Raw genomic sequence first — 24,201 nt, forward strand, 5'->3', positions numbered from 1 at the left:
CTCCTACAGAAGGGAAGGAGACTTAGCAAAAGATAACAGAAGAAAGTGGGGTTAGCCTACTAACCTCTGAAATTTGCAGATCCCTACTGAATTAGATGACAAACAAACACAAGTGATTTCAAGGTAGGTTCATAATCAAATGATTACTAGGCTGAAGTTTTCTTACTGAACAAATACGGGGAAGATCTTTATAGGTCTTTAAGCACATAATGACCAGAGAGGCGATTCAATTTCCTGAAGCATCCAAGCAAGTCACACACGCATTAAATGAGTACCACTGAAAATCCTAGTTGGTGTCCATATGCATTTTGGGAACCTGTCAAAACCTGTCCCTTAATTCCTCATGTTTGATTTCATACATTTACTGAAATCCTTTTATCACTGGACAGTTTTGAATTCCCTGATGTAATATAAAGATATCTGACAACTGAAAAAAAATCATTTTCTTTGCCTTTTACATGGATGTAACTATCACTATCACTGGAAGAGAAGAACCTGTCCCAACATTTATAAATAGTATTCTCCCTTTGTCATATGAGTGGAAGAATATTATGACCTACTCTGTCAACATTTGTAAATACATTTCATCCAAATCACAGAGTAAGGTTCCAACAGACAGACCCAGGAAACTCCCTGTTACACCAGTGCAGCATGCAATGTCCTCCCTGAAGCAGCAGTGCAAGTCTGGAGGTGGAACACCTCCCCGGAGCAGGCACGGGGCCGTGCAGGCATTGTGGAGAGGTTGCCCAATTCCTGCCAGCTCTTGTGGTGTCCGCAGGGTAACTCCTTGCAGGTGAGGAGAGGTGAAGGCTGAGAACTCCCTGGTGAAAGAACTGTAGGGGCAGAGAGCAAAAGAGCCCCCGGGAGGAGAAATGTGAAGAACCAACTTCTGAAATGGAGCTCCCAGGGGGCTTATGCACCTCCCTGCACTCAAGCCCCTGGCAGGGATGTCTAGCATGCAGTTTGTGTAGTTTGGTCCAAGCAGGACAGAACGTCAACTGTTTCTAAGGCCCAGTTCTGTTTCTTACTGAGGTCAGACTGTGTTCCCTCTGCTTCCAAAAGGAGCTAGACTGGATCCTAAGTGATTTAAGTCGCACACATTTTTCAGTACTCCAGCCTGTCTTTAAGGAAGCAGAATAGATGTTTGAGCACCTGAAAAAGTCTTGCCATAATTGTTGTTTTCCAGTGAAGACAAATTTTCTGCCCCCATGGCACAAGCAGAACACCAAGTCACTGCTGTTGCTAGTGTGGGTTAGACTGAAAGTAGTGGATGAAGACACAGCTAAAATGAAGTTAACAGTTTCACTGTGATGGTTCTTCAAACAAGCAGCCATTGGGGCTATGCCCTTCTCATTCCAACAGATGGAGACAGAGACCTTTGGGTTTAAGCGTCATGTCTCAATCTCAAAATCTAAATATTACAAATTTAGATATTACCCTAGTGTATCCATGCTCATTCACAGAAGCTTTAGACTCTCACATAACTTTCTAGCAGAGGAACATCAATAATAAGATAATCAGATCCGTTCACAGGGTTATGTACAGAAATAAAACGGAGGAGTAAACTAACCAAAATTCATATCCTTTTTTTCCCGCTCTCCTACGGAAGATTACATCCAGTCAAGGTCAAAAAACAGTGTTAAGAAGCAATAGGTTTGCTTAAATTGTATTTAAACAACTTAAGTAATAACACTCTCCTGAGTTCTGGGAAACAGCCTGACACTTGGAGGAAAAATCCCAGGTCAAACATTTTCACTATTTATTGTACTTTAAAGTTTTGGGTGCTCTTTGTGCTTCAGAAGTGCTGACCATGCAACTGAAGATAGCGAGGGCTCTGAGGTGCTCTGTACTTCAGAAGAACGTGTCATGTCCCCAGAATATGCTGAGTTCCCAAAATTAACCTTGTGAAGTTAGCACAGCAAACTATGGAAATGTTCCAGTAGGTCCAGTCCTGTTGGCATTGACTTCTTATGGACTCCAAGCAGACCGTCTTTCTCAGCAATGCAGAATTCAGAAGAAACTCTTTTTTTCTGGGTCGTGTAAGGTTACTGAACTCAAGATACCCTTCAAAATGCATTTGTCTCATATATTTGTTTAATTCAGCCCCCTCTCCTTTTTCTGGGAATACATAGCAAATGTACAATCATTTGAACCATGACATCTCCCCATCCTACCTCCATTCTGAAGACATCTGTCTAAACATTTTCCAAAGAATTGCAATTCACTGTTATTGCAATGCACTATTTCTTTTTCCCCAACATGATCTTTATGCTTCCAGCTCCTGACATTCACTGTCGCAGTTGGCATGCTTTCCTCCCTCTGAAGTGTTTCACCTTCAGGAAACATCCCAGCTCCTCTGGCCAGCAGGATAAGAAACCTGCGTTGGTTTCTGTACTTGGTTTGGTGAAACAATGCACAGCACTGCCAAGTTTCTAGGCTGCCCATTTGAATCTCAAACCTAGGACTACATACTACATACTTCGGACCTATTCCACAACCCATAAAGGAAGCAAACAACAGAGACGGTTCTCTAATTAAAAAAAAAAAAAAAAAAAAGTCTAAATCAGTGTGGTTTTGTTTGTTTGTTTGTTTAAAGGCAGGAAGGCCCTGCTTTAAAACTGTTTTGTCCTGAAGATAAAATAAAAACTTACAGGTGTTTACAACATCAGCTTTACAATCAACTTGCAAAACTAGACAGCACAAATTCAGTGTCTAAATTGCAAAACTAGACAGCACAAATTCAGTGTCTAAATCTGTCCTCTCTCTCTTCAGCAGCTTCAAGCTCTGCACTTGCTGACTGCTGAGACGTTGTCACTGGTTGGCCATCTTGACTGTCCTTGCTTTTCTTTGTCCGGCTTCCCTGCCTCCTGACTCTTCTCCACTCCGCCCTGAAGTGAACTGCTAAAATCTCCTCTGAATTTCTCCAGTGGTTTCCTGTTATTACTGCAAACTCAAAAAGCTTCTTCCTCAGTTACAATACTCTGTATGTTTTCCACACCAACTACATCTTTGCTCCCTCCAACTCCTCCCTTATCATTGTCCCTGCTATTATTTTCTCAGCGTTGCATCTTTCGCTTACACCCAGAACAGCTTCTCACTTCTCTTCAGCAACCTTTTTCTCCTAACCTCATCAGCTGGTCTGTTTATCCAGGACCATCTTTTTTCTTTTCGCTTTTTACTCATTAACCACCAATACTCTAATCTTGACACACTTCTTCATGGCTTGATTTTGCCGCCCTACATTAACTTCTAAACTCTTCAAGACAAGAATCACATCTTGTTGTTTGTTTCTCGAGCATAATTTCAAAATACGCAGGGAAGAAAAGGTTGGAACAAATAACCCAAATGCCCCAGGAGTTTCCTGAAGACAAATGGATTGAATCCAAGAGGGAGTTCTACTTTACGTGAGAGCAAACAAGCAGCTACAAAAGAAAAAACAGAAAATACTCTGTGAAGGCAATCACTAATGCAGTCACACAGTTACAAGAAGAAATTGTGCGTGGAAGTAGTTTTACTATTGCAAACAACTCAAAGATGTGCATCTTGTGTATTTCTCAATTGGCATAACTGTGCTATGTTTTTTCACTGAGATGGAAATAGCACAGCCTTAGACATCGCATGAGACAGCCACCTCCTGCACAAATCAGTGTTGCCAGCCTTGAAGCTGACCATATTAATAGGGAAAGAAAGGATGTAGGTTAACAGCTTCAGTGTTAACTTCAGTGTAAAACTAGTCCCTTATTTCCAATTTCTAACACTGAAGTGTTGTTGCATTTGGCAGATGCCGTCCAATTTGATGCTTATTTTAATGGAGTGACCACAGAAAGCCAAAGCAATGGGAAACAGCCTGAGCAAAATTCATCACCGTCATGAAGAAATGCAGTCAGTCTGGAAGCTCAGTCTGTTGTCTTTCTCCGGCAACCTTCTAGTTGTTAACCAGACTGCCATTTCACTAGCACGTTTTGCTTGTTTCCGAAGGCACCGATGAAAAATGAAGCTGCAAAGGTTAATAAAGGTACGCACAATGTTTCACTAGGGACAGCTGCAGCTCGTCTAAACCTGCACTTACTCTACCGCAGTCAATGGAGCAATAACAGTTCTCCAAGGCTGAGGTTTTGCCTTCAAAAGTCTACATGGGCTTTTTTCTGCACTCTATTTCATGCCAGAAAAAGTGTTGATTGGGCAAATCATTCAGAGTACCGTTGTACCATTCAAAACCAACATAAACCGATGAAGAAACAGATCAAACAGAAAAACAAAGCTGAGTATAAGCAGACAACCAACCCACTGCCAAACGGAACCACCAAAGATTGTGCACAGCAGAGCTGTAAAACGTGCGAGATAATAAGCGTGATGCAGCATGCTGGAGAACTAGCTGCAACTCATAACTAGGTTGTAATGTGCTGACTTCAAAAACCCCTCTAGAAGAATGAATCATAACAGGTTGCATGCAATCACTCATGTACAGAGACTACAGAAATATTAAGCTTTCATAAACCCTTTGAAAATATCTGGAAAACAAGTCAGGCAATATTTAAGTAAGGCTATAAAGAAAGCGCAGAACCAGTAAGTCATATCAAACTGTCACACACGCACAATAAAGACTCTGAAAATACGCTCGCAGATGACTTCCTAAAAAGACAAGAGATCAAAACCAGCACTTTGTATTTTACTCGAGTAAAGATTAAATAGATAGCAAATTCTACAGGGTAGAAACACAGCTGTTCGAATTCGCCTTTTTTTTTTTTTCTAGTCATAAAATACCACACTGCTTCTGCACAGGAAAGAATGTAACTCCAGATAGAAGCAGGGTTACAAATGTCCGGAGGCCAAATGCTTGGAGAGATCAAACAGACTCCTCCATCCCTTCCTTGGTCACTCAACAGGCTGCCAGCCCCTGGCTTCTCGACAAACTCCAGAATGACAGCGAAATATAGATAAAATCTGGTGCACTGCATCGACCCCCCCCCTCGCTGCGATGCAGGACGTTATGCAAGCCCCCTCCGACACTGCAGACTTCCAAAAGCGCAGGAGGTGCCCGGGCGCAGCCAAGACCCGAGGTAGGGTGAGACCGCTCGGTGCTGAGCCCCGCTTCGCACCCAGCTCCCGGACCACTCACCCGTGACACAAACATCTCTCACAGACGTCAGGGGCATGGGATACACGCAAATTTTCCTCATATGCAGCGCACACACCACCCCAGCGACTAAACAAGCATGAAGTGAAGCGCATTTGGCTTTCCCCGTAAGAAGAGCGAGTTTAAAAAAGTAGGAAAAAGAGCAGTCAGGGAACTGAGGAAGCCAGGGTTCAAGTTCTTGGTCTACCACAGAGTTTCTCTGTGACCCCAGCTGAGTTGTTTATTCCCTGTGTGCCTGAGCAATGGCTCCGTGGGTGGCTCTGAGGAGAAATACGTTAAAAACTGTGAGGCATCTGGATATGGGAATACCCAAGAGCTCTCGAACTGGCATATTTATACAGACAGAAACCACTCCGAGACAATAACTCAGACAGCAGTGAGTTACAAAATAATACATGCATTAATCTTGACAGCAAACGTTGAAGTAAGCATGAGCAAAGGAAAATATTAGAGGACGCAAGAACTGTGATGATTTCCCCCAGCTAATTACACGGTCCGAGAACTTAAGGTATTTTCTTACAAATGTAAACTTTGTTTTTTTTTTTTTTGTGAGGGATTACAGCTGCCCGTAAAAGCACGGAGCAGAAACACGTCTGTGCACGGTGTCGTGTCTGACCTGCAGGAGTGCAGTGTGAGGAATGGGCACTCACCCCTGCAGATGCACCCAGCTTTAGGCAGGCAGATGCTGCTGTAAAGCTCCGGAGCACGAGTTAACTCACTTCCTAATGCAAACGCAAGCTGGCTTGTATAACCTCTGCCCGGCAGTTAAGAAGAAATCATAATTAATCAAAGACAAGAACACGACTCTCATTCTAGAACCTCCTAGCTCTTCTTGGGATTTTTCTGTTGAAAAAAGCCAGAATGTTACACTTCACCAATGCAAACCAACAAGTTTTAACTTTCTACAGCTTTTCTTTTAACTGACCAAAATACTTGTTTGACAATTACTTTCCTAAATGTGAGAAATATTTTAAGTTTAAATACTGTAGCTTGCCATGGTATAAACAAACCACAGGTAACTTCTTTCAGAAGTAAATTCTAACTGAAAAAAAAGGATGGCTCTTACTTGGAGCACATTTCCTTTCACTCCTCCCGCTAGGCTGATGGGGCAGTTTTGAAGAAAAATCACGACAGAGAAAAATAGTGTGTGACTAACTTTTGCGCCCTGCAAAGCAGTTAAAGCTTTTTTTTTTTTTTTTTTTTTTGTTAAAATGTATACATTGGTGCTAAAGCAAAGGATATTTTCCTTGATATTTTCATCTTTGCTCTTCAGCCAAAGGAACATGATGTTAAATTCTGTGCAAATATAGCACAAACCACAGTCCTTTGTGCATGTTCTTGAACTGTTTCAAGAAGCCCTGGAGATATCACACATTATCCCATGATTCAAAGCTTTAACCTTGAGGGAAAATACACAAAACAACTTCAGATTTTTTCCAACTCAATACAGCATTGTAAATACTATAACAGTTATTTGATAAACACAATAGAAGGGCCTTTAAAGTGAATACATCTCGTTTGCCATGTTTATAGTAAATGACTCAGTAAAAACTGTTTTAAAATGCAAAACACCATTAACTACTCCAATATTTTTACTGAATCTACTCCTCTGTGTTGTCTGATTTCATTTGCTTTTAAGAGAAATCTAGCCACGTTTCCATTTTAAGAAACAGATTATAAATTTGTTTACTAAAAAATGCTTTATATTTTCTAAAACTAAATAAACTTATTTCAGATCATCTTTGATTGATATAAAGAATATTTCAAATGAAATTAATTTGTCCCAAGTGCCTAAAATAAATCTAAGGGTTAATACAGTGAAGAGCTCCTGTAGCACAAAGGAAGGGGGATGTATACCAAAGCCCTCCCTTTGTGCTTATGCCACTTGTACTGGATGGTGTGGATTTATGTGATGTGCTACATCAAACAACCCATAGAATATAACCTCTTACTACAGTTTAGTTTGCATTTCACAGAAGAGATCCGATTTAATGATAAAATTTCCACTATAAAACTACACTGAGATACCTGCAAATAGAGTACTAGAATATTTTTTGACATGGTGCCTCATTTTTTGTAAAGAGTCTTAGAAATTTTAAAGGGTAAAATATCTCCCCTCTTACTATGTTGCTTTCCGATGCACTCTTTTTGGGTAGAAAATATACCAGATTCTTCAGGAACCTTAAGGAATTTAAAGTTAAATGTCAATTTTCATTTCATCATCATTTACTCTGGCTAGAAACAGCTAAATACCAAATTCCCTTTTCCTGCCTTATTCTGAAAATTAACTTTCAAAAAAATTACAGAAGTTGTGGCAAAGATACAATCATCACATCTTCAGAGAAAAAAAAAACCAACCACACAAAAAAACAAAAAACACCAGACTGGTAGCCTGAAATCATCACTGCCACCCTTTGCTACAGCATTGTGAACTCTTTGGGATTATTGACATGGAAAAATACCTTTGTAGAATGTTTTCAGACACCTCTTATTCCTGTAAATATCGAAAACTAAGCATGTTTTAAACTCCTATTCTGCTGGGATATCTGGGAGTCAAAATATGCTAATGTGACAATAAATTTCAGGAAATTCTTCCTTCTGCATCATTTTTTCAGTACATCAAATAAACCCCTACACTTCACATGAAGAGGAGCAGGTAACCTCAAACAGAACGGGAGCCTTTTCTACCAGCCCGAAGCCTGTCACAGTCAGAAGGAAACCACAGCCGCCTGCGGCCTCGGTGCTACCTGGCCTGCGGAGCCACGTCCAGCCTGGGACAGCAGCAAACACCGGTGCTGTTGCAGGCCTACACCAGACAAGGGATTCTGCTCTGTGAGATACTGACCCTTCCAGTGGCAAGGAAGAACGGCTGCCTACAAACCTTTTTCTCCTGCAGCATCAGCCTCCCACTCCGGTTATGTTCCAGCAAAACTGGGAAACTGCCAAGCAGCATGTCAGCACACTGCTCCAGAAAGAGGTTTTCTGGTGCTAGTCTTGGACACGGAAATTATTCCCCAGAAAAGAACATCACCATGGGGCTCACCTCAGTCAGAACTAATAGGGCTGAACTTTTATTTCTTCCTTCACTTTCCACATGAATACACAGCTATCGGGCAATTTCCTCCATAACCTGGGAAAGAAGAACGTATTTGTGAAGTATCTGGGAGGTGCACACACATTAGCTGAATGGCAAATGCCTGAAACAGATGGGTGGTGCTGGATTAGCCCTGCCAGCAAGAAGGGATGAAGTACAGCAGCAGGAGAAAGAGAAGGGCCAGAAGACTTCGCCAGGAGCATCACCAGCCCCACGTCACCCGGTGCTCCTGAGGCGCCCTGTGCAGGGAGGCCCAGGACACCGCCACCTCCAGGGCTGGGTCTTGTCACCTTTGCTGCACGAGCCCTCAGAAGAGAAGTACCTCACGTCTGCTGAGCGGGTTCAAGAAACAAGAAGAGAAAACGGGGGAAGAAAAGACTGTCCAGTCTAACCTTTATTTCCTTCCCTAGCAAGACCCTGCTGAGCGGCCCAGAGGGAGACGAGCAGTCCCCTCAGCCCACCCACACTGCTGCGGCCAGGAGGAACGGGGTGGAGATGTAACACGGGAGCAAATAGCTGGGGTAAAAACTTCTGCTCAACAGGACCGTGGAAGAAGCCTGCAGAAATCCATGGTGTTTCAGAGCAACCCAGACATTTCAGAACCACTACTATATTCATTTCCTCCTACAAGCATTAATAATTTACCAACTTTTTTTAAAGGCAGCACTGAAGCTGCATCATTGCATTCCAAGCAAATGCTAGGTATTCACACAGCTATTTGTTTTCCTTTGTCTCTTGGTTCAGTCTTGTGTTCCAGCCCCACTCGCCTTCTGTAAATCCCTCAAGAAAGCTAGTCGGAATGAAACCCAAGATTTTATTAAGCTACGAAAGAAAATAAATAATGTTGAAGCTTATGTGAATATTTAGAAACTTTTCCAAACACAAGGATGAATGTGCAGCTCTTGTGATGAGATACAGGAAAAAATAATTCCATTAAAGGGCCACTTATGCCCAGAAAGAACATTCAGAAAGAGATGGAAAAAAAAACAAAGGCAATAACATAATTTTGGGGCCCTACATACTCCCTTGCCTGTCCACCAGGGACAGGACAAAGCTTTCCTGGGAAGAGCTGTCACCTTTGGCACAAATGGAAGAATTTCTCTTCCTCAGATCCAAGCTATCTCCTTCTGGGTTGCACAGCTAACACAAGATCCAGTCGCAAATCGTAACCAGATGCAGAGCTGGTTTCTAAGCCTCACACAAGAAATCTCACTACCTCTGCTGCTCGGAGCAATCCAGGACTGTTTTAAAAAAATGTTAGAAACCTGCTGGAAGGATCCACTCACCACTCAGTGATTATCTTGACAGACTTCTCACAAAAAAATACAAAAAACAAAACAATAATAATAATAAAAAACAAACAGTGAAGGCTCCTTTTGCACCTCAGTCCATAATACAAAAGGTAGGAAGGAAAGCACAGTGAAGAGAAATGGAGCAAAACAATTTGTGTTGTGTAATGGGCACACCAGAGGGACTAGCAACATCTTTAAAGTTATGAAGGACACAATCTTCTGACAATGCTGCGAGGTGGCACGCAATGAACACCGCTCAGCTGCATCCTTTTCCTTGCAGGAGATGTGAGCCTGGTTTCTGACACCACGGTCACTAATCCAGGATGGAAGGTAGTAGATGAACTTGAATTGTAATGCTGATATTTGAACATGTTCAACAAGCCTGCTCCTATATTTTAAAGATGCTGAGTTACCACTCTATATTTCACATTACAGCAAGCACACTTGCTAATAAGCAGCACTCCAAACAATGTATTTAGCTAATGACATTAGAAGGAAAAGTGATTAGGAAACTGTTTCGAATTTATTTTTATTTTTTATTTTTTAATTCATAGGCCATGAACATATTTAATGAAACACCAGTTACTCGAAGAAGCTGCTGCTTTCTTACTGGTGACACAGATCTGGCCAAACTTCGAAGGTGATTCACCTGCCACACTGCACCCTCGATCAGTGGGGGGCTGCGGCCACCCACCACCCGTCCCTGAGCCGCCAGCAGCCCCTGCCACCAGCCTTGGTGCCCAGCCAGCCTGCAGCAGTGCCCTGTGTGGGAACGGGGCCACCTTGGCTGCCCGGAGTTCAGCACCATGCTCCTCCTGCTCAGACCCCTGTGATTCAGAGCCGTGAGATCTGGTATGTGGCTTTACAGCCCTGGTGTTTCCGCACCACTGCATTAGAAGGAATCCTAATCTTACTGATGAAAATGGCAAAGTGCCCACTAGATCGCAATGTGGTCAGAATCTGGCCCTCACAGCCTGTTGTGCAAATGGTCGCAGTGCTGCAAACAGCACGAGGAAACGCACGCACCCATGGGCTCTGCTCACTGCTGGTTCCTGCAGAGAAGAGCTGGTGTTTGCAATGCTGGGAACCCTGCCTGAAGCTTCTCTAGTGCAGACAATGGTTAAAAGTCTCGGCAGCAGAGGAGAGATTCCTCCAAACGAATTCTTTCCTGTTGTGAGATATTATTTTTTTTCCTTAGCAGACATCAGAACTATCTCATTTGCAAATACATGTACAAGTCTCCAGAGAAAAGCTTGAACTTATCCTTAAATTACTGAAAGTTTATTATTACTTTCTCATGGAAAAAGTCACGGATGTCTTGTAATCCCTCATGTTCCCATCTTCTAAAGTTGAATGCATCTTGACCCAGAGTAAAACTTGGGAGACCACTAAAACAAGAGGTAAAAGACAATTCTGAAGATGCTCTTTCCTTCCAGACTTTAATGTTATGACTCACAACTGGGTGCTAGAAATCCCCTTAGAGGAATAAGAAATCTATACGTTCACTTGATAAACCTTTTAGAGCAGTAATGGGATGTTTATGTGTTTTGTAAAGCAATACAACATATTGTGCGTCAGAGCTAACCCTCCCAAAATTTTGATAGGGCTGCCCAGTCTGGGAGGCTGATCCTCACAGCACCTTTGTATATTGGGATCAAAATACTTCTGCATTTTCACAGGATGGAAAAGGGAAAGGGTAGAGGTTCAAAGGCTAGTGGTGTGCCAAAAAAAATTAACCATGATTTTAGTCTGTTCTGTAGTGTCTTCTGTGTTTTCTTAGGGCCTTATCCAAAGCCCATTAAAACCAACAGGAATCCTTCCAGGCCTAGCCTTTAGCCTTACACTACTGTATACATTTTTATTATTAACTGCAATTACATTCTCCTAACATCTGTGGGCAAAATATCCATGAGAGGGTCTGTTACGTAGAACAGACTCACAACAGTTCTGCCATAGGACACTTCCAAGTTTGTTTTCTTGACTTCTACACAGTGTCCAATGTTCTGGCTAGGAAAGCAATGAAAGATTTTTGCTTTCTGTATCTTAAAATGACTTGAGAAATTGAGAAAAAATGAGTGACAGGATTACAGTTAATCACTAAAGTTGGTCCTGCCAAGCATACTGTGTACCTAGATGCCAAACAGTTTGCTCACCTTACCATAAAACTGCTCATTAATGCCATCAGCTGCACTCGTATCCTAGAGCTACTGCATTCCTCCGGGATGTCAGGGCCAAGCTACGCTTCAGCCTGTACAGAACGCGTCTCCTGCCTGCACACATGGGAGATGGCTGGCAGCAGGTACCACAAACCGGCTCAGAGAGCAGATCCTTACAAGAAACAGGCAAAGACAGCTGAGAATATGGGCTGTTGTACCTCTCTAGCCAAAGAACCCCTTCCTCATGGAGCAATCCACTGACCAGCGTGCAAGCCAGAATGTCCCACTAAGAAAAATTACTTCATCTGTTCATTCATTTTAAGAAAATGCATAGCTGAATTGTTTCAGAAACACACAGCAGACTCACATAAGGTGGATTTTTTTGGATCATTGTTGGTGGAGCATGTAGAAGAGCCAAGTATTGGGCTATCACCAAGCATGCCCAGGTTCTAGTGCAGTTCTAGTAATACTGAGACAAACATCACTACTGTACATGGTCTGGGTTCACTGTTGGTAAAGGAAAGCCTACTTGGAGGCTTAGAATTAGCATCGGAGATTATGGGTACTATGTAGGTGAGATATTATCTTACTAATATTACATCTTGTGGAAAATATGTAAATATATCAGGTTACATGTGCATATAAAAACATTTCACAATTATACTGGATATTTAGACAGTTGATGCCTCACACAACAAATACAAGTGATACAAACTCTTACAACTGCATGAAACAAGACTGCTTTTTTTGCCAAATTAGCTGGTAAACTAACTCAACAAGCCTTATCTTGCTCTTATCAGCCCACCTGTCTTTGCCCCTTTAATGTAAGACTTAAAAGAGGAAATGAGTACTTAACTGATAGTGCTTCTTCAAAGGAAATATTTGCTTCAGCTACCTTGCATTTTTAATGAGATTGTTTAGTCACAGCTTGGCATCAGTTCATAGTATACACCATGTCAAAGCTTTTAGGTTTTCAAAGCACAAAAAACACATGAAATAGTTTGAGCCAGCAACAGTGAAACTGTTCCTGGTTGGCATTTAATCATGGAGAAGACATTTACCTCCCTTCCTTGGTCAGAGCAGAGACAGAATTAGCAGAAGAAATCTGCTCCTTTAATTCCAATCCCTGTGCCATCTCGTGGGGCCGGCTTATAGAAAATTCTCTGCAATTCAGATTCAGCTGAGGGATGAAGCACCCAACCAAGTGCAATATGCTCATGTTTAAAGTGAGGGTGAGGGCTGCTGAAATGGTCTCAGGGCACTGATGACCCTAACTTAGTATTACGTCACTCTGTTGAAAACTTAGTAATAGTGTACCTCCGTGGCTGGGTGGCCTCTTTTGTTGAAAGGGACGATAAAAGATGTTATAATGTGTTTTTATTGGCTCTTTGTTTTCTAATAGGCTATAGATCAAACATTTTACTTTTTGTATTGCTCTGACTCAGAGCACAGTATGTGCATTTTTGACAAGCTGACTTCTATCATGCGCAAAGACAAATGCCCTGAGAACTTGTTTCAAGTCACTGTGTGACTTAAGTCAATACTTAGTACAAGTACTTCCCAATACAGTACATTTTCATCTTTTTTTGTTCTCCCCCCACCTCTATTCTATTCTCTTTTTTTACTCCCAAATTAGTGAAAACGTTTGTAACAGCACTGAAGCTGTCGCTTATAACTAAAGAAAAAAATGAGTGCCTAATTTGACAAAACTGAACCCCAGCTCCGCAGAGCATCCTGTCGTCCGCTGCTGCGGCACAAATTTGGATACTTTCTTGTTTACATAACTTACTGCCCTTGAGCCTCTCAGGAAGTTGGTCTGAGGCTTGTGTCTGGTTTGCCCCACGTCAGCAGCAGCAAACTTTCAAATGCTGGACATCACCTTTGTGTTCTTCCTGCTCGTCAGCAGCTGACTTGGGGAAGAGAAGTAGAAAGAGAAAAGCAACATCCAGGAAGTGCCATTTCTTGTCAGCTTGGATCAATACATCTGCTGTGGTGCTACTATCTGGAAGGACAGCTAAGAGAACAAAACCAAACAAAAATTGCAAACTGCAGAAGGAATGAGAAAGAAAATCACAACAGGCTGCTGGGCACCTCTTTGGGAACAGCTAGGGATGCAGCTACACAGCACCCACCAAGAAGCGTTCAGCCATGTGGAAAACAAAGCGCTTGACAAGAAGAGATTTCTCAGACTCAAAATAGATTTGACCTTAGGATTCTCTTCTGAACGCCCAGTACAAATGAAGTCATCATATATAAATTCTTCTGCCTTTTGAATGCCTCTTGAGCTCTGTACTGGTGCTAGGCTAACTAAGCATCCCAAGCAAATGCACTGTCTCCCTCAACCTAAAGACTCCTATTAAAAGAGTGGGACGCCATTAAGTGCCAATGGCTCCTCACCGAGCAAGCGGAGTTAGAGCTGTGAAGATGTTGGCAGCATCTCGGGGCAGCAGCAGAGCAGACCCTGAAGACACCCGGTGCTCTGCATGCTCCCCTCCCGGTGGGCACAGGCTACCCAGGTTACGCAGGGTACCCAGCCTGGCAGAAAATGGTGCAGGGCAGAAATGCCAGCCTCAAGAGCAATGATTTCAATCACAGACTTCTTTAGAAAGAGGAAGACGCCACACTACCAGGCACCGCTGAGGGCCCGTACTGATGCCTATCTCCATATCTTCACTGTGAAGATGCACAGTGAAACACGTGTGCTGTTGAGAATTTATCAGGATTCCTCCGCAACAGCAATGTGTTGGCCCAAGATTTTCTGTATCAGCACCTCCTCCCATGTATTGCCTTCTGTCAACAACTTCAACACTATTAGCTTCTACAACAGCTAATTCCGCATATTATCAAAACAAAAGCCATAATGCTTTTCTTTCTTTTAAAATTTCTCAGTCAGTGTTAATTCTGAGGCCATGATCCAGCTGTCTTTTCTCCTTTCCCAGATATCGAAATAAAACTAGTGCATAAAGAAAAAAAATTCTTAAAACCACACTGAAAGTTACCCTCACATCACTGAAGGATTATTATCTGAGTGCCCCATTTTGGAAAAGGTGGCAGTAGACTTTGCTTTAAAACAAGATAAACCAACAACAAACAAACAAAAATCCTATCTAAATGTAATATATAGTTTCTGTGGCAAACAGAAGCACGCAGCTCAAAGAGTCACCCCAGTCTCAGTTCCTCTGGAGCAGCATTTAACAATATGTTTCCTCCTCTGATTGAATGGATTCATTTATCTGAATGGGCTCTGGATCAAGCAATATTTAAGAAGGAACTGTTAAAGGAGCTTTCAAATACAAAATGAGTAGACAGGTAAAAAAGCAGATACGAGGTTTTTTAAATGCAAAGCTGGAGAATGAAACTAGAGGTTCTGTGCCACGCAAGCTGGCAGCGGTTGCTGCAGGCCTGGGGTATTTCTGAGAAGCTTTTTTTTTTTCTTCCCACCACAAGTGGGAAGAAACATATCCTGACTTCCTCTCTCCCTGCATTGAAGACAACATTCCCAACAAATGGCTTATTAGAAAGGGTCCAAGAAAAAATAATAAACACATATCCATTTGTATGTATATTTGCATATACATAAGTTGCCCAAAAGACCAGTTAGATCTAAAAATTCAATACAGTGACCGAACTACTAAAAGATGAAGAACTGCTAACAAAAATATGAGGTTTCTCAGTGAAAAACAGCTACAATTTCAGGGGACTAGAGAATAATAATTATGGTAAACAGATATTTATTTTTTAAGTCTATGGGCAATCCTGGATATTTAGACCAATGACCCTGCAGTTATGCCCAGCAAAGAGCTTGAAATGGTAAAACCACAGTAACATCAGGCCTGCAAAAGGATGGCACAAAAAGTAAGGACCCGTATCTCTACTCTATTCAAGGTCTTTGAGCAGGTCAAGTAACGTAGTGTGTATAAAACACACGAACACTAATTTAGACCTCCAAACTGACAAGATCCCAAACAAAAACGATAACCTAGAAAGCAATCATGGGCTAAGTGAAAGTACTGCCATAGATTGAAGATATAAGAGGAAGAATCCAAAAAAGAGGGAAAAAACGCACACTTTCAACTATCTAAACAAGAATACATCATTTCGTGCTACTATTTGTTTTCAGCACTGCATTTAGCAGTGACACTGCCAACGCAGACACAAGCAGCAGGGTGCCAGCCCCAGACCACCGAGCTGCTCACTGCCCCGTGCTGCCCATAACCAGACGGATGCAGCATGGCCATTCCCATGTGGGTCAGGAAGCTTTTGCTAGTCTGCCACAGCTACATTAACACTGAACTCCTCAATCTCCTTATATTTGTTTAACGGCATGTGGTGAAAAAGCAGGGGAAACACTTGTCTGAGAAATTCTCATTAAATAAGGTCTAACTTGATATGCAGGTGAGTTAGGCTCGTCCATGTGACTGGGTCTTAATCAGCAGAAGCAGGATTTCAAACTCCTACCTGATGTATAATCTTTTTTATCTTATTTTTAAGGCTGAACCAAATCAAGTCTTATTTTCCATCCTACCAGTTATGCTAGAAAGCAAAGGCAAATAGCTCTGGGGCTTAGTTTAACATGGCCTCTTATAATTGCATGAAATTAAAAGTAATAATGTGTTGACAACCCTAGAGATACCACAGAAAAAAACAGAAAACAATAAGGTACGGAAAATATTTTGCACTAATTTACAGAACTAGGTTTGGATTTCTAATACATTAAGTGGTAATTGTGGCATTGTTAACTTCCAAAGCCAGCCCTTACAGTTGCTTGTGTGTAGCCTACTTAGGATCTCAGCCTTAAATACTGTAAGTAACTGAAGCAGAACTCCTTCAGGCAAACAGAAGTACTTATTCTGAGGCTGATGCCAAGGAAATTCCGGCATATATGTCCATAAAAGAGGAGTTAAGATCTCGCAGGGCAGCCAACCAGTACAACCGCCACCTACCTACTTATTATTCATTACTTGTGCTGTGATGGAGCCCAAGGACTCTAATGGCACGCCAGAGCTCACTCTGCTAGATACTGTACAAACACATCATAAAGAGTCCTTAGCCCGAGGAGTTCACAATCTGATCTTCAGTTAGTAAAATCACTCAGCCAAAGACATGGCTGTATATCTTCCTTGACCATAAACTCACCTTTTATCTCGTTCTAACAGCACTACCCTTGCAAGATCTGCAACGAGGGACTGCTGGATTTCAATTTGGAAAAACTAAATCAAGAGAAAATTAAAGCCTTGCCAAGTCACCCATCAACACAAACGTGTACCTGTAAGCACAAAAGGAGTACCACCTGAAAAAGCACTTTTCTAGACTAGTCTGTGCAAAATCCTATTCTCCATCTGTCCTTGGGCTACTCACTTTTTTGAAATGCAAATAAATTAGCATTGATCAGCATGATAAAGAGCAGGAGACAGTAGGTTTTGCTGAGGACTCAACTTTTGGTGACATCCTTAAAGAATGATATCATATGGCTATAATTCTTCCTAAGACTCTTCACATTAAATCATTTAGCGATTAGATTTTTGCAATGCTATTGCATTTCTAGTAGCGCAGACTCAGGAGCACACTAAATGTACTTCAATCCACCCACCTGTTAAAACTCCTCACCACTATCAAAGCATATTTATTTGAACGTTTTTGAAAAACTTCTCTCACAGATAATTCATGTGTTCAACTTAAAAAATTGGTTTCACCCTTCAAAGAGAATCCTTTTTTATCTCTAAATTGAAGAGTTTATTCCACTGTTTTTCCATGCAAGCAGATTTAGAACTAAAATAAAAAGCAGCCACATTTCCTAAAGTTTTGATCTGTTTTGAAATGAATCTCCATAGCTGCCAGTCCACGAAAAGGAAAAAAAAATGCTACCCATGGCAAATACTCAAAAAAAGTGTGTGCGCTCTGCAGTATTCAAAGCATAGAGTTTGAGGTCTCCCCTCAACGAAAGCTAGGACAGAAACGTTCAGATTTTTTCTTTTAGCAACTGCCAAATCCTTGGTTCATTATTTTTCACGTGGGGCATATTATACATGATACACTCCAGTTTTCTCCTTCCTTTCTATCCACTTTCTCTAGCATTTCTGTTCAGCTTTGGTCTCCATTTTCTCCATGCTCACTTTCTCAAATTCATTTTTGTTTCCCACAGAATCCTTCCAATCTTTCAGAATACTTTGCCTATTTGGATTTCTTTCCATTTTTACAACCACAGAGCTCTCTTTTCACTTCCCTCCCCACATTGTCTTGTGCGTCCCATTCTTGTGTCTGTCCATTCCCACCCCCCAGTCAGCCAGTCCCACCTTTCCCAGTCAGCCTGGCCCAGCAGCCCTGGGAGACCCAAGCACCTTCCCAAGGGAAGAGGTTCCAGCGTGGTGGTGGCTGACCTGCTGACAGCATAGGTTTGCGAGTACCACTCTCCAAACCTGAGCTGACGATGCTTGAAGTGTTGGCTTCAGATTTCCACAGCAGGCCAGTTTCCCCTTACACTGGTCAGCCTCCTGCAAAGCTGAAATCTGCATCTTTTAGGGTTGTATAGACTGAAAAACCTCAAATATTTTCTGTGGGATAGAGCCCTAAGTAAGAGCTCTATTCACCTGAAATGTGATGCCATGGGCTTCCACAACCCAGCGTGTAGGCAGATTATGCTTGATAAATGTCTGTTTATCGTAACTGCAGAAGTCAGCTCTGCTTTTCCAGCCTCTCTCTCCCTCGAGATTAAGAAGGTAAAGGTCACATTTAAAAAAGACAGGCCTTTGAAACTTTTTTTTAAAGTGCTAGCAACTAAACTCTGTGTGAAAATATCCCATCCTTTTCCACTAAATTAAGCCGCACCAAATCAGCATACTCTTCTTTAAAGAGCTGGTACATTACTGACAACGACTTAAGAATAATTTAGTTACACTGATACATAGAAGGAAAGAAAAAAAAAAGGGTTAAAACCAACCCGGCTACTGAAAAAAGAAAGCCAACCACCACCACCCTGCTACTGGAAGAGGAAGCCCTAAAATACATAACTGCAAATTCCAACATGGGAATGCATTAAGATCATATTCCAACCAAAATTCTTACACTAATTAGGAATTGATTTTTATGAGGCTTCACATCCTCTGTGAATCAGGGCTAGGTTACCGAACAGCTAGTTTTAACACTTCTCCTCTTCGGGCAAAGATTTATTTTCTGCTCAAATCAGTATAGAGTATCTGCTGCACTCAAGTTGCTATTACACCTTTCAAAGAAACAGTCACAATCTGTTTAAAAGAAAGAGACACAGAAGTCTTCACCAACATCCTTCTTCATTAGTAGGCAGCAATGCGGAGTGGCACGGAGGCACAGCCATTCTCAGCCCCAGGGAGGGAGCGAGACTTGTGCCGCCCCCTTCTGCATGGATCTAACTTATTTTCACCATCTATGTTGCACCTTTGGCCGACGTGCAATGTGTTTCTTTTCAACATCCAAAATATGTTCATATGTTTTCTTTATTCTCTATTTATTCTTAAACATCCAAGGGTAAAAATGCTACTGATAAGCACGAGGAGAATTTTTAGTTTCTTGAGAGCACATTCATGCAGTCAGAATGCCATCCTGACCTGCCATCACTGCTTCTTCTGCCACCTCTCTCCCGATTTTCCAGGCAAGGAGCACACAGCCGATAACTCTACCCTCCTGACTACGCCTTGGGCTCTGGCAAAGAGCAACTGAGAAGAAAGACGTTTTACATATTTATGATTAAAAGATAACCGATAACCAGGATCCAGATGTTGGTCGCTGCTGGCCAGCGCACAGTGCAATTATTATTCCATTTATAGAAAGAGATGTTGTCCTCCTTTTCCAGCCAACCAAAAGGTCTTCCATAAAACGCTCAAACACTCTGAAGAGAGGCATTCAAAACAAGGAACGAAAAGGGAACGAGCCACATTTGCTCCACAATTATCGCATTATATAAGTCCAACGCGGCCTCAGTCCGCCAGCGGCCTCCATTCCCCCAAGCTCCCGGGCTCGCTTTGCTGCGGGCCTCCTGCGGGCCCCGCACCAGCTCCGCACCCGCGGGGCCACGCGACGGCAGCGCCGGGGCCAGGCGGGAGGCGAGGCCCGGCCCCTCGCACCCCTGCTCCGGGGCTGCTTCTAATTAGGTCAGTGGGAACAGGCCCAAATTGTTTGAGTCAAATGAAGTCTGAAAATGCTAATAACGCTCTGCTCTCCCTGAGATTGAGCTTAAAAAATAAAAACACTTCTGAATTTGACTCTTTACAGAACCCGATAGTCTTTAATTATCTGTGGTCCTGGCAAGGAGCATGCTAGCCAAAGGGTAGCTTGTCTTTTTGGGTGTTTTGCTTGGTGAGATTTTGGTCTGGGGGAAAGGGATGGAATGAAAATAAGTAGGGCTGAAAGGCAGAAGGTTTACAAAATGCAGAATGTATAAAAATGACAGCTCCCAAGCTGAGGAGTAGCCCACAGCTTCAACATGCACATTACAACTACTGTAACTGCTCCGCAGCTGGCAGCTGGCTGTAATATTTTAATGACATCTTAATAAATTGTTATTTAATAAATCCAGTTGCCATGTGCTACCAGTTAGTAATACGTTTTGACAAAAAAGAGTCCACAATACCATAAAGGAAAAACAGGCTTGAAATACTTGGAAAAGATATGATAATCACTACAAATTAAAGTCTGTGAAATTTATAGCTGGATACCGAGTGCTCATAGTCCATACACCAATAATTTTATTTTTTTTTTCAGCTGTGGACAGGAAAATGTATAAACTGTTAATCCATTACATACAGCCATTTCCTTTGGGTATTTCTAAACAATGGAGAACAGAACTTACTGAAGTTTAAAAATAACTTTCTGTGTACCAACATTTCGGTTTACTTTTAAATATGCTTCTTGCAACATTAGAATCATTATATATGTGGATTTACACACAGAATGCTCTTTTTTATTAACTGCCATAAAAAGTAAAAAAGATTAAATTATGTGTTTCCTATTAACATCACGTTTTTGTAATTATATTGTGCACATCCTTCTCAAGCATTAGTGGAACTTGACACAAATGTGATTTCTTCAAATTCTTCTGCAGTCTTTCCCTTCCCTGCGAGCAGCATACTTATTGAAATGTACAATATACAGCAATTTCTCCCTCGATTAAATAATCTAATGTTAATTTTCTCCTCCCATTGTAAACACTGTTTGTTCCCATATAACGTCAACATCATTTATATGATAGAAAAATATTTACAGTCAGAAAATTAAAACAAACAAACAAAACTAATAAAGAGAGCCACCCATCGAGAAGAAATTCTTGCCCAATGTTTCTTCCACAGAGCCTCACGTCAGATACGATTCTTCAGGACAGCCTAGACCCACCAAACTACAGATAACTGTCAGGTTCCTGGTCCCAAGGTATTACAAATTTTCACAGGAAACATTTCCAGGGCTTTAACATGGGCCAAATAAGTCTTTCATAAAGGTACCACACCTACAAACAATGGAACCCGTTGGGCTGAAAATTTCACACACAGCCAAGCACAAACACACGTTACCCCTGAGGCAGACCCCAAATGACAAATTAAAGCCAATGCTTGAAGTTTGATAAAATAACAATAAAACAAAAAAAGTGCTTGCTAGTGAACTGTGTCAGGAAACATTTACAGCAAATGACTCTACAAACCCCACCATAAAATAAATTCCTATAAAATTACGTCTGTTTTGGCCTCAGTTAATTTAAAGCAATTTCAGTTGAACCTTACTGGCTTCAGCTTCGTGAGGTCTCTCAGGTTTTTACACAGGGCAGGAAACCAGGTTGACTTAGATGAGCTGCACACAAGCACTACTGGGAAAAAACTGGCTGCTGACCCATCACTCCTTCCATTGTCTCAGCGCACTTCCCACGGACGTATGGCATTAAGAAAATTCTCTTAGTTCAGAAGAAAACATAAGCCAAGTAGTAGGTATGATACAGAAAGATTATATGAAGAAAAGCAAGGATAACACCCTTCAATTGTTTTAATTTTAAAACAATATTGGCATAAAAGGACAAAATCATTGCCCATATCACAGTTCCATAACAGAAAAAAAATCTTCTGAAACTGCAAAAATATCCCAGAAATTATACTTTGAGAAATAAAGCTCACTAATTAACTCATTTCCTAAAGGCAGTATTTTCTGGATATCTCCCTTTTCACTAACACCATATTATATAACTACTTTATTACTGTTTTTATTTAAGACTTTGAAAGCAACATTCTGGATGGCAATGCAAGCACTATTAGCTAATTTAATGGCAAACTCTTCCAGGACTCGTCATTTCATTTCAGCTGTTTTTGCAAATTCACAGCTTTGTTGTTACCTGCATTTGAAGAATTACTATTTAAGAAACTGTTTTTCATTTTCAAAATGTCCATATGGGAAAGATTAGGTAACATCCCTTGTTTTAAAAGTCTGGATTTATTTTTTTTTTCCTTTTAAATCAGAAACCTTGTCCAGATATCCAAGCCATCAGGATTATTATTTTAATAGTGTATTACTGGATAGCTCTGAAGTCTCTAAGACAAACAGAATGGTTAAAAACATCAGAAGGAAAAAAATGATTTAAAAATAGACGCCATAAGTAGCACTACTATTAAAAATTACGATTTGGTTGTCTACACAAAGCTTCTAAGGTAGCTAAAGAACATCACAAACTGCTATAAATTTCAGAGCTCTGTGTAACAAGATGTTATATTTCCATTCTCAAAAATGTTCTGTTAATATTAAAAAGAGGGAAATAAATAGTCTGGTATTTTGTTACAAAGCACCAGCAAGTCTAACATTACACATACAACTGGAAAGCTGCAATGTTTATAGAAAGCCAGTCGTTTAAACCTCTACTGAAAGCCCTTAAATCTTCCTTGCTGACAGTTCAGAAGACAAGTAAGAAAAAAAATGCCAGAATCCACTGTTTTAAGAAAGCAAGACATTCAATCGGTCCAATTTTTGCTAAAAAGCTCACTGAGTTTGAGTAGAAATATGTACCATTACACAACAGAAAACATGCAACAAGAGATGGGGGGGGATTATAGAAAAACCCAGAAAATGATTTCAGAAATGCTCTTCTCATCCAGGTAGCATTAGGTTCTGCTTCTGATTTCACAGTCCTTAAAGAGACATTCCTTTTTTTCCAAAGGAAAATGACACTGGGTTTAAGGATATCCCTCTAACACAGAAAAGATGAAAATGCTCACAGTCACAGGGTTCCAAAAGTTGCAAAAAAGTTCAGTAATTTGTACTCCTCCCAAAAACTTAATCTTTTCTGTATCTAAAAGTAATTAAAGATTTAAATTACCTTTAATACTCTATTGCTTAACTGCAGAGATAGATGCTGTTTCTCAGGCACAACTTCTTTTTTATTCAAAGATATCAAACTTTGCTTTGCTACAATTTTAGCCTGACTTTATCAGTTGCTGACCACCTCCTATGTAGCACAGCGCACTTTCACCCAACAACTGAATTAAGCATATACACTCAAGAGGAAAAACACATTCAAATAGGCTCACTCCTGGCATCCCTGTCAAAGTATCTACAGATTTCACTCGCAGAGGGGAAGGTCTGAGCATCAATCATTTCCCATTGCATCAGACAGTACCGACAAGGCTATTACCACACTCTCACAGCCTAACCCGGAGTTATCTGTAACAAATGTGCGATTCAGGCAGTTGCACGAGTGACCCATGAGTGTACCCAAAGCAGCTATGCTCCTTTTCCCCACAGGTTTTCTCTTGGTCAACCCACCTCTGGTCCTCCTCCCTCCCCAACCCATTCCTGCTGCTGGTTTTCTAAAGCTTATCTGAACGTGGAGATTGTCTAGACACATTTTTTTTCCAAATTTTCCTTTTTCCTTTTTAGAACAGTTAATTATCTGCAGTGCAGGTTATATGCAAAAAGACTGGTATATGGTTGTTTAAAATTCCTTTTTCAATAAGATGCATTAGCAAACAAATGTATATTCACACATACGATGAAATGCTGATCATTCCTATTGCAGACACAAAACCATTTTTTTTTCAAAAATAATTTGGTTTAAACCTTGCTAGTGCTGAGTGATTGGGAAAAATTATTTATGTATAAGTGATTTACGTCCTTCTAAAACCATTTTGGTTTAAAATTGTTTTGCTTTAAATCTCAGGCCTGGCATTGAATAAAATTTTACTCTGTTTGGTTAGAAAACATATCAGCTTACTATTTCTTTCTCTGGATATAATGATTTCAACACAAAATTTGGTTTATGTTAAGAGCAAGGCTTGACTGACTTTAAGACGAGAACGGACACATTCACAGCCTTGTATAATCTTTTTTCCTACGAGTTAACTTTTTTCTTAAACTGGCTTCTTACTAAACACCACACACTGACATTTTGCATCTCTTCATTGTGTACGTAAGAACTTGACCCAATTGGATACACTTACAAATTGCTTTATTTTTCTTAGTGACATTTCTTTATTATTTTTTTTTCACAGCATGCTCTTAAAAAGCAAGTTTATTATCTAGAAA

The 24,201-nt window shown here is 41.0% G+C and overlaps 1 protein-coding gene across 5 annotated transcripts in view; it reads right to left on the reverse strand.

Annotated features, from left to right (window-relative positions):
* Positions 1–24,201, reverse strand: part of PDE8A (phosphodiesterase 8A) — a 148,122-nt gene that overhangs the window by 78,526 nt on the left and 45,395 nt on the right. Inside the window, exon 1 of one of the 5 annotated variants that reach the window (XM_083850690.1) lies at positions 5,120–8,156. The exons of the other annotated variants lie outside the window; for them this stretch is intronic. Within the exon in view, the coding sequence (XP_083706816.1) occupies positions 5,120–5,134 (15 nt within the window). The 5' untranslated portion in view covers positions 5,135–8,156. Of the gene's footprint in view, positions 1–5,119; positions 8,157–24,201 lie in introns of those variants that run through there. 5 annotated transcript variants of the gene reach the window in all.

Source organism: Anser anser (assembly GCF_964211835.1).
Source record: "Anser anser genome assembly, chromosome: 10".
Classification (NCBI taxonomy): Eukaryota; Metazoa; Chordata; class Aves; order Anseriformes; family Anatidae; genus Anser; species Anser anser.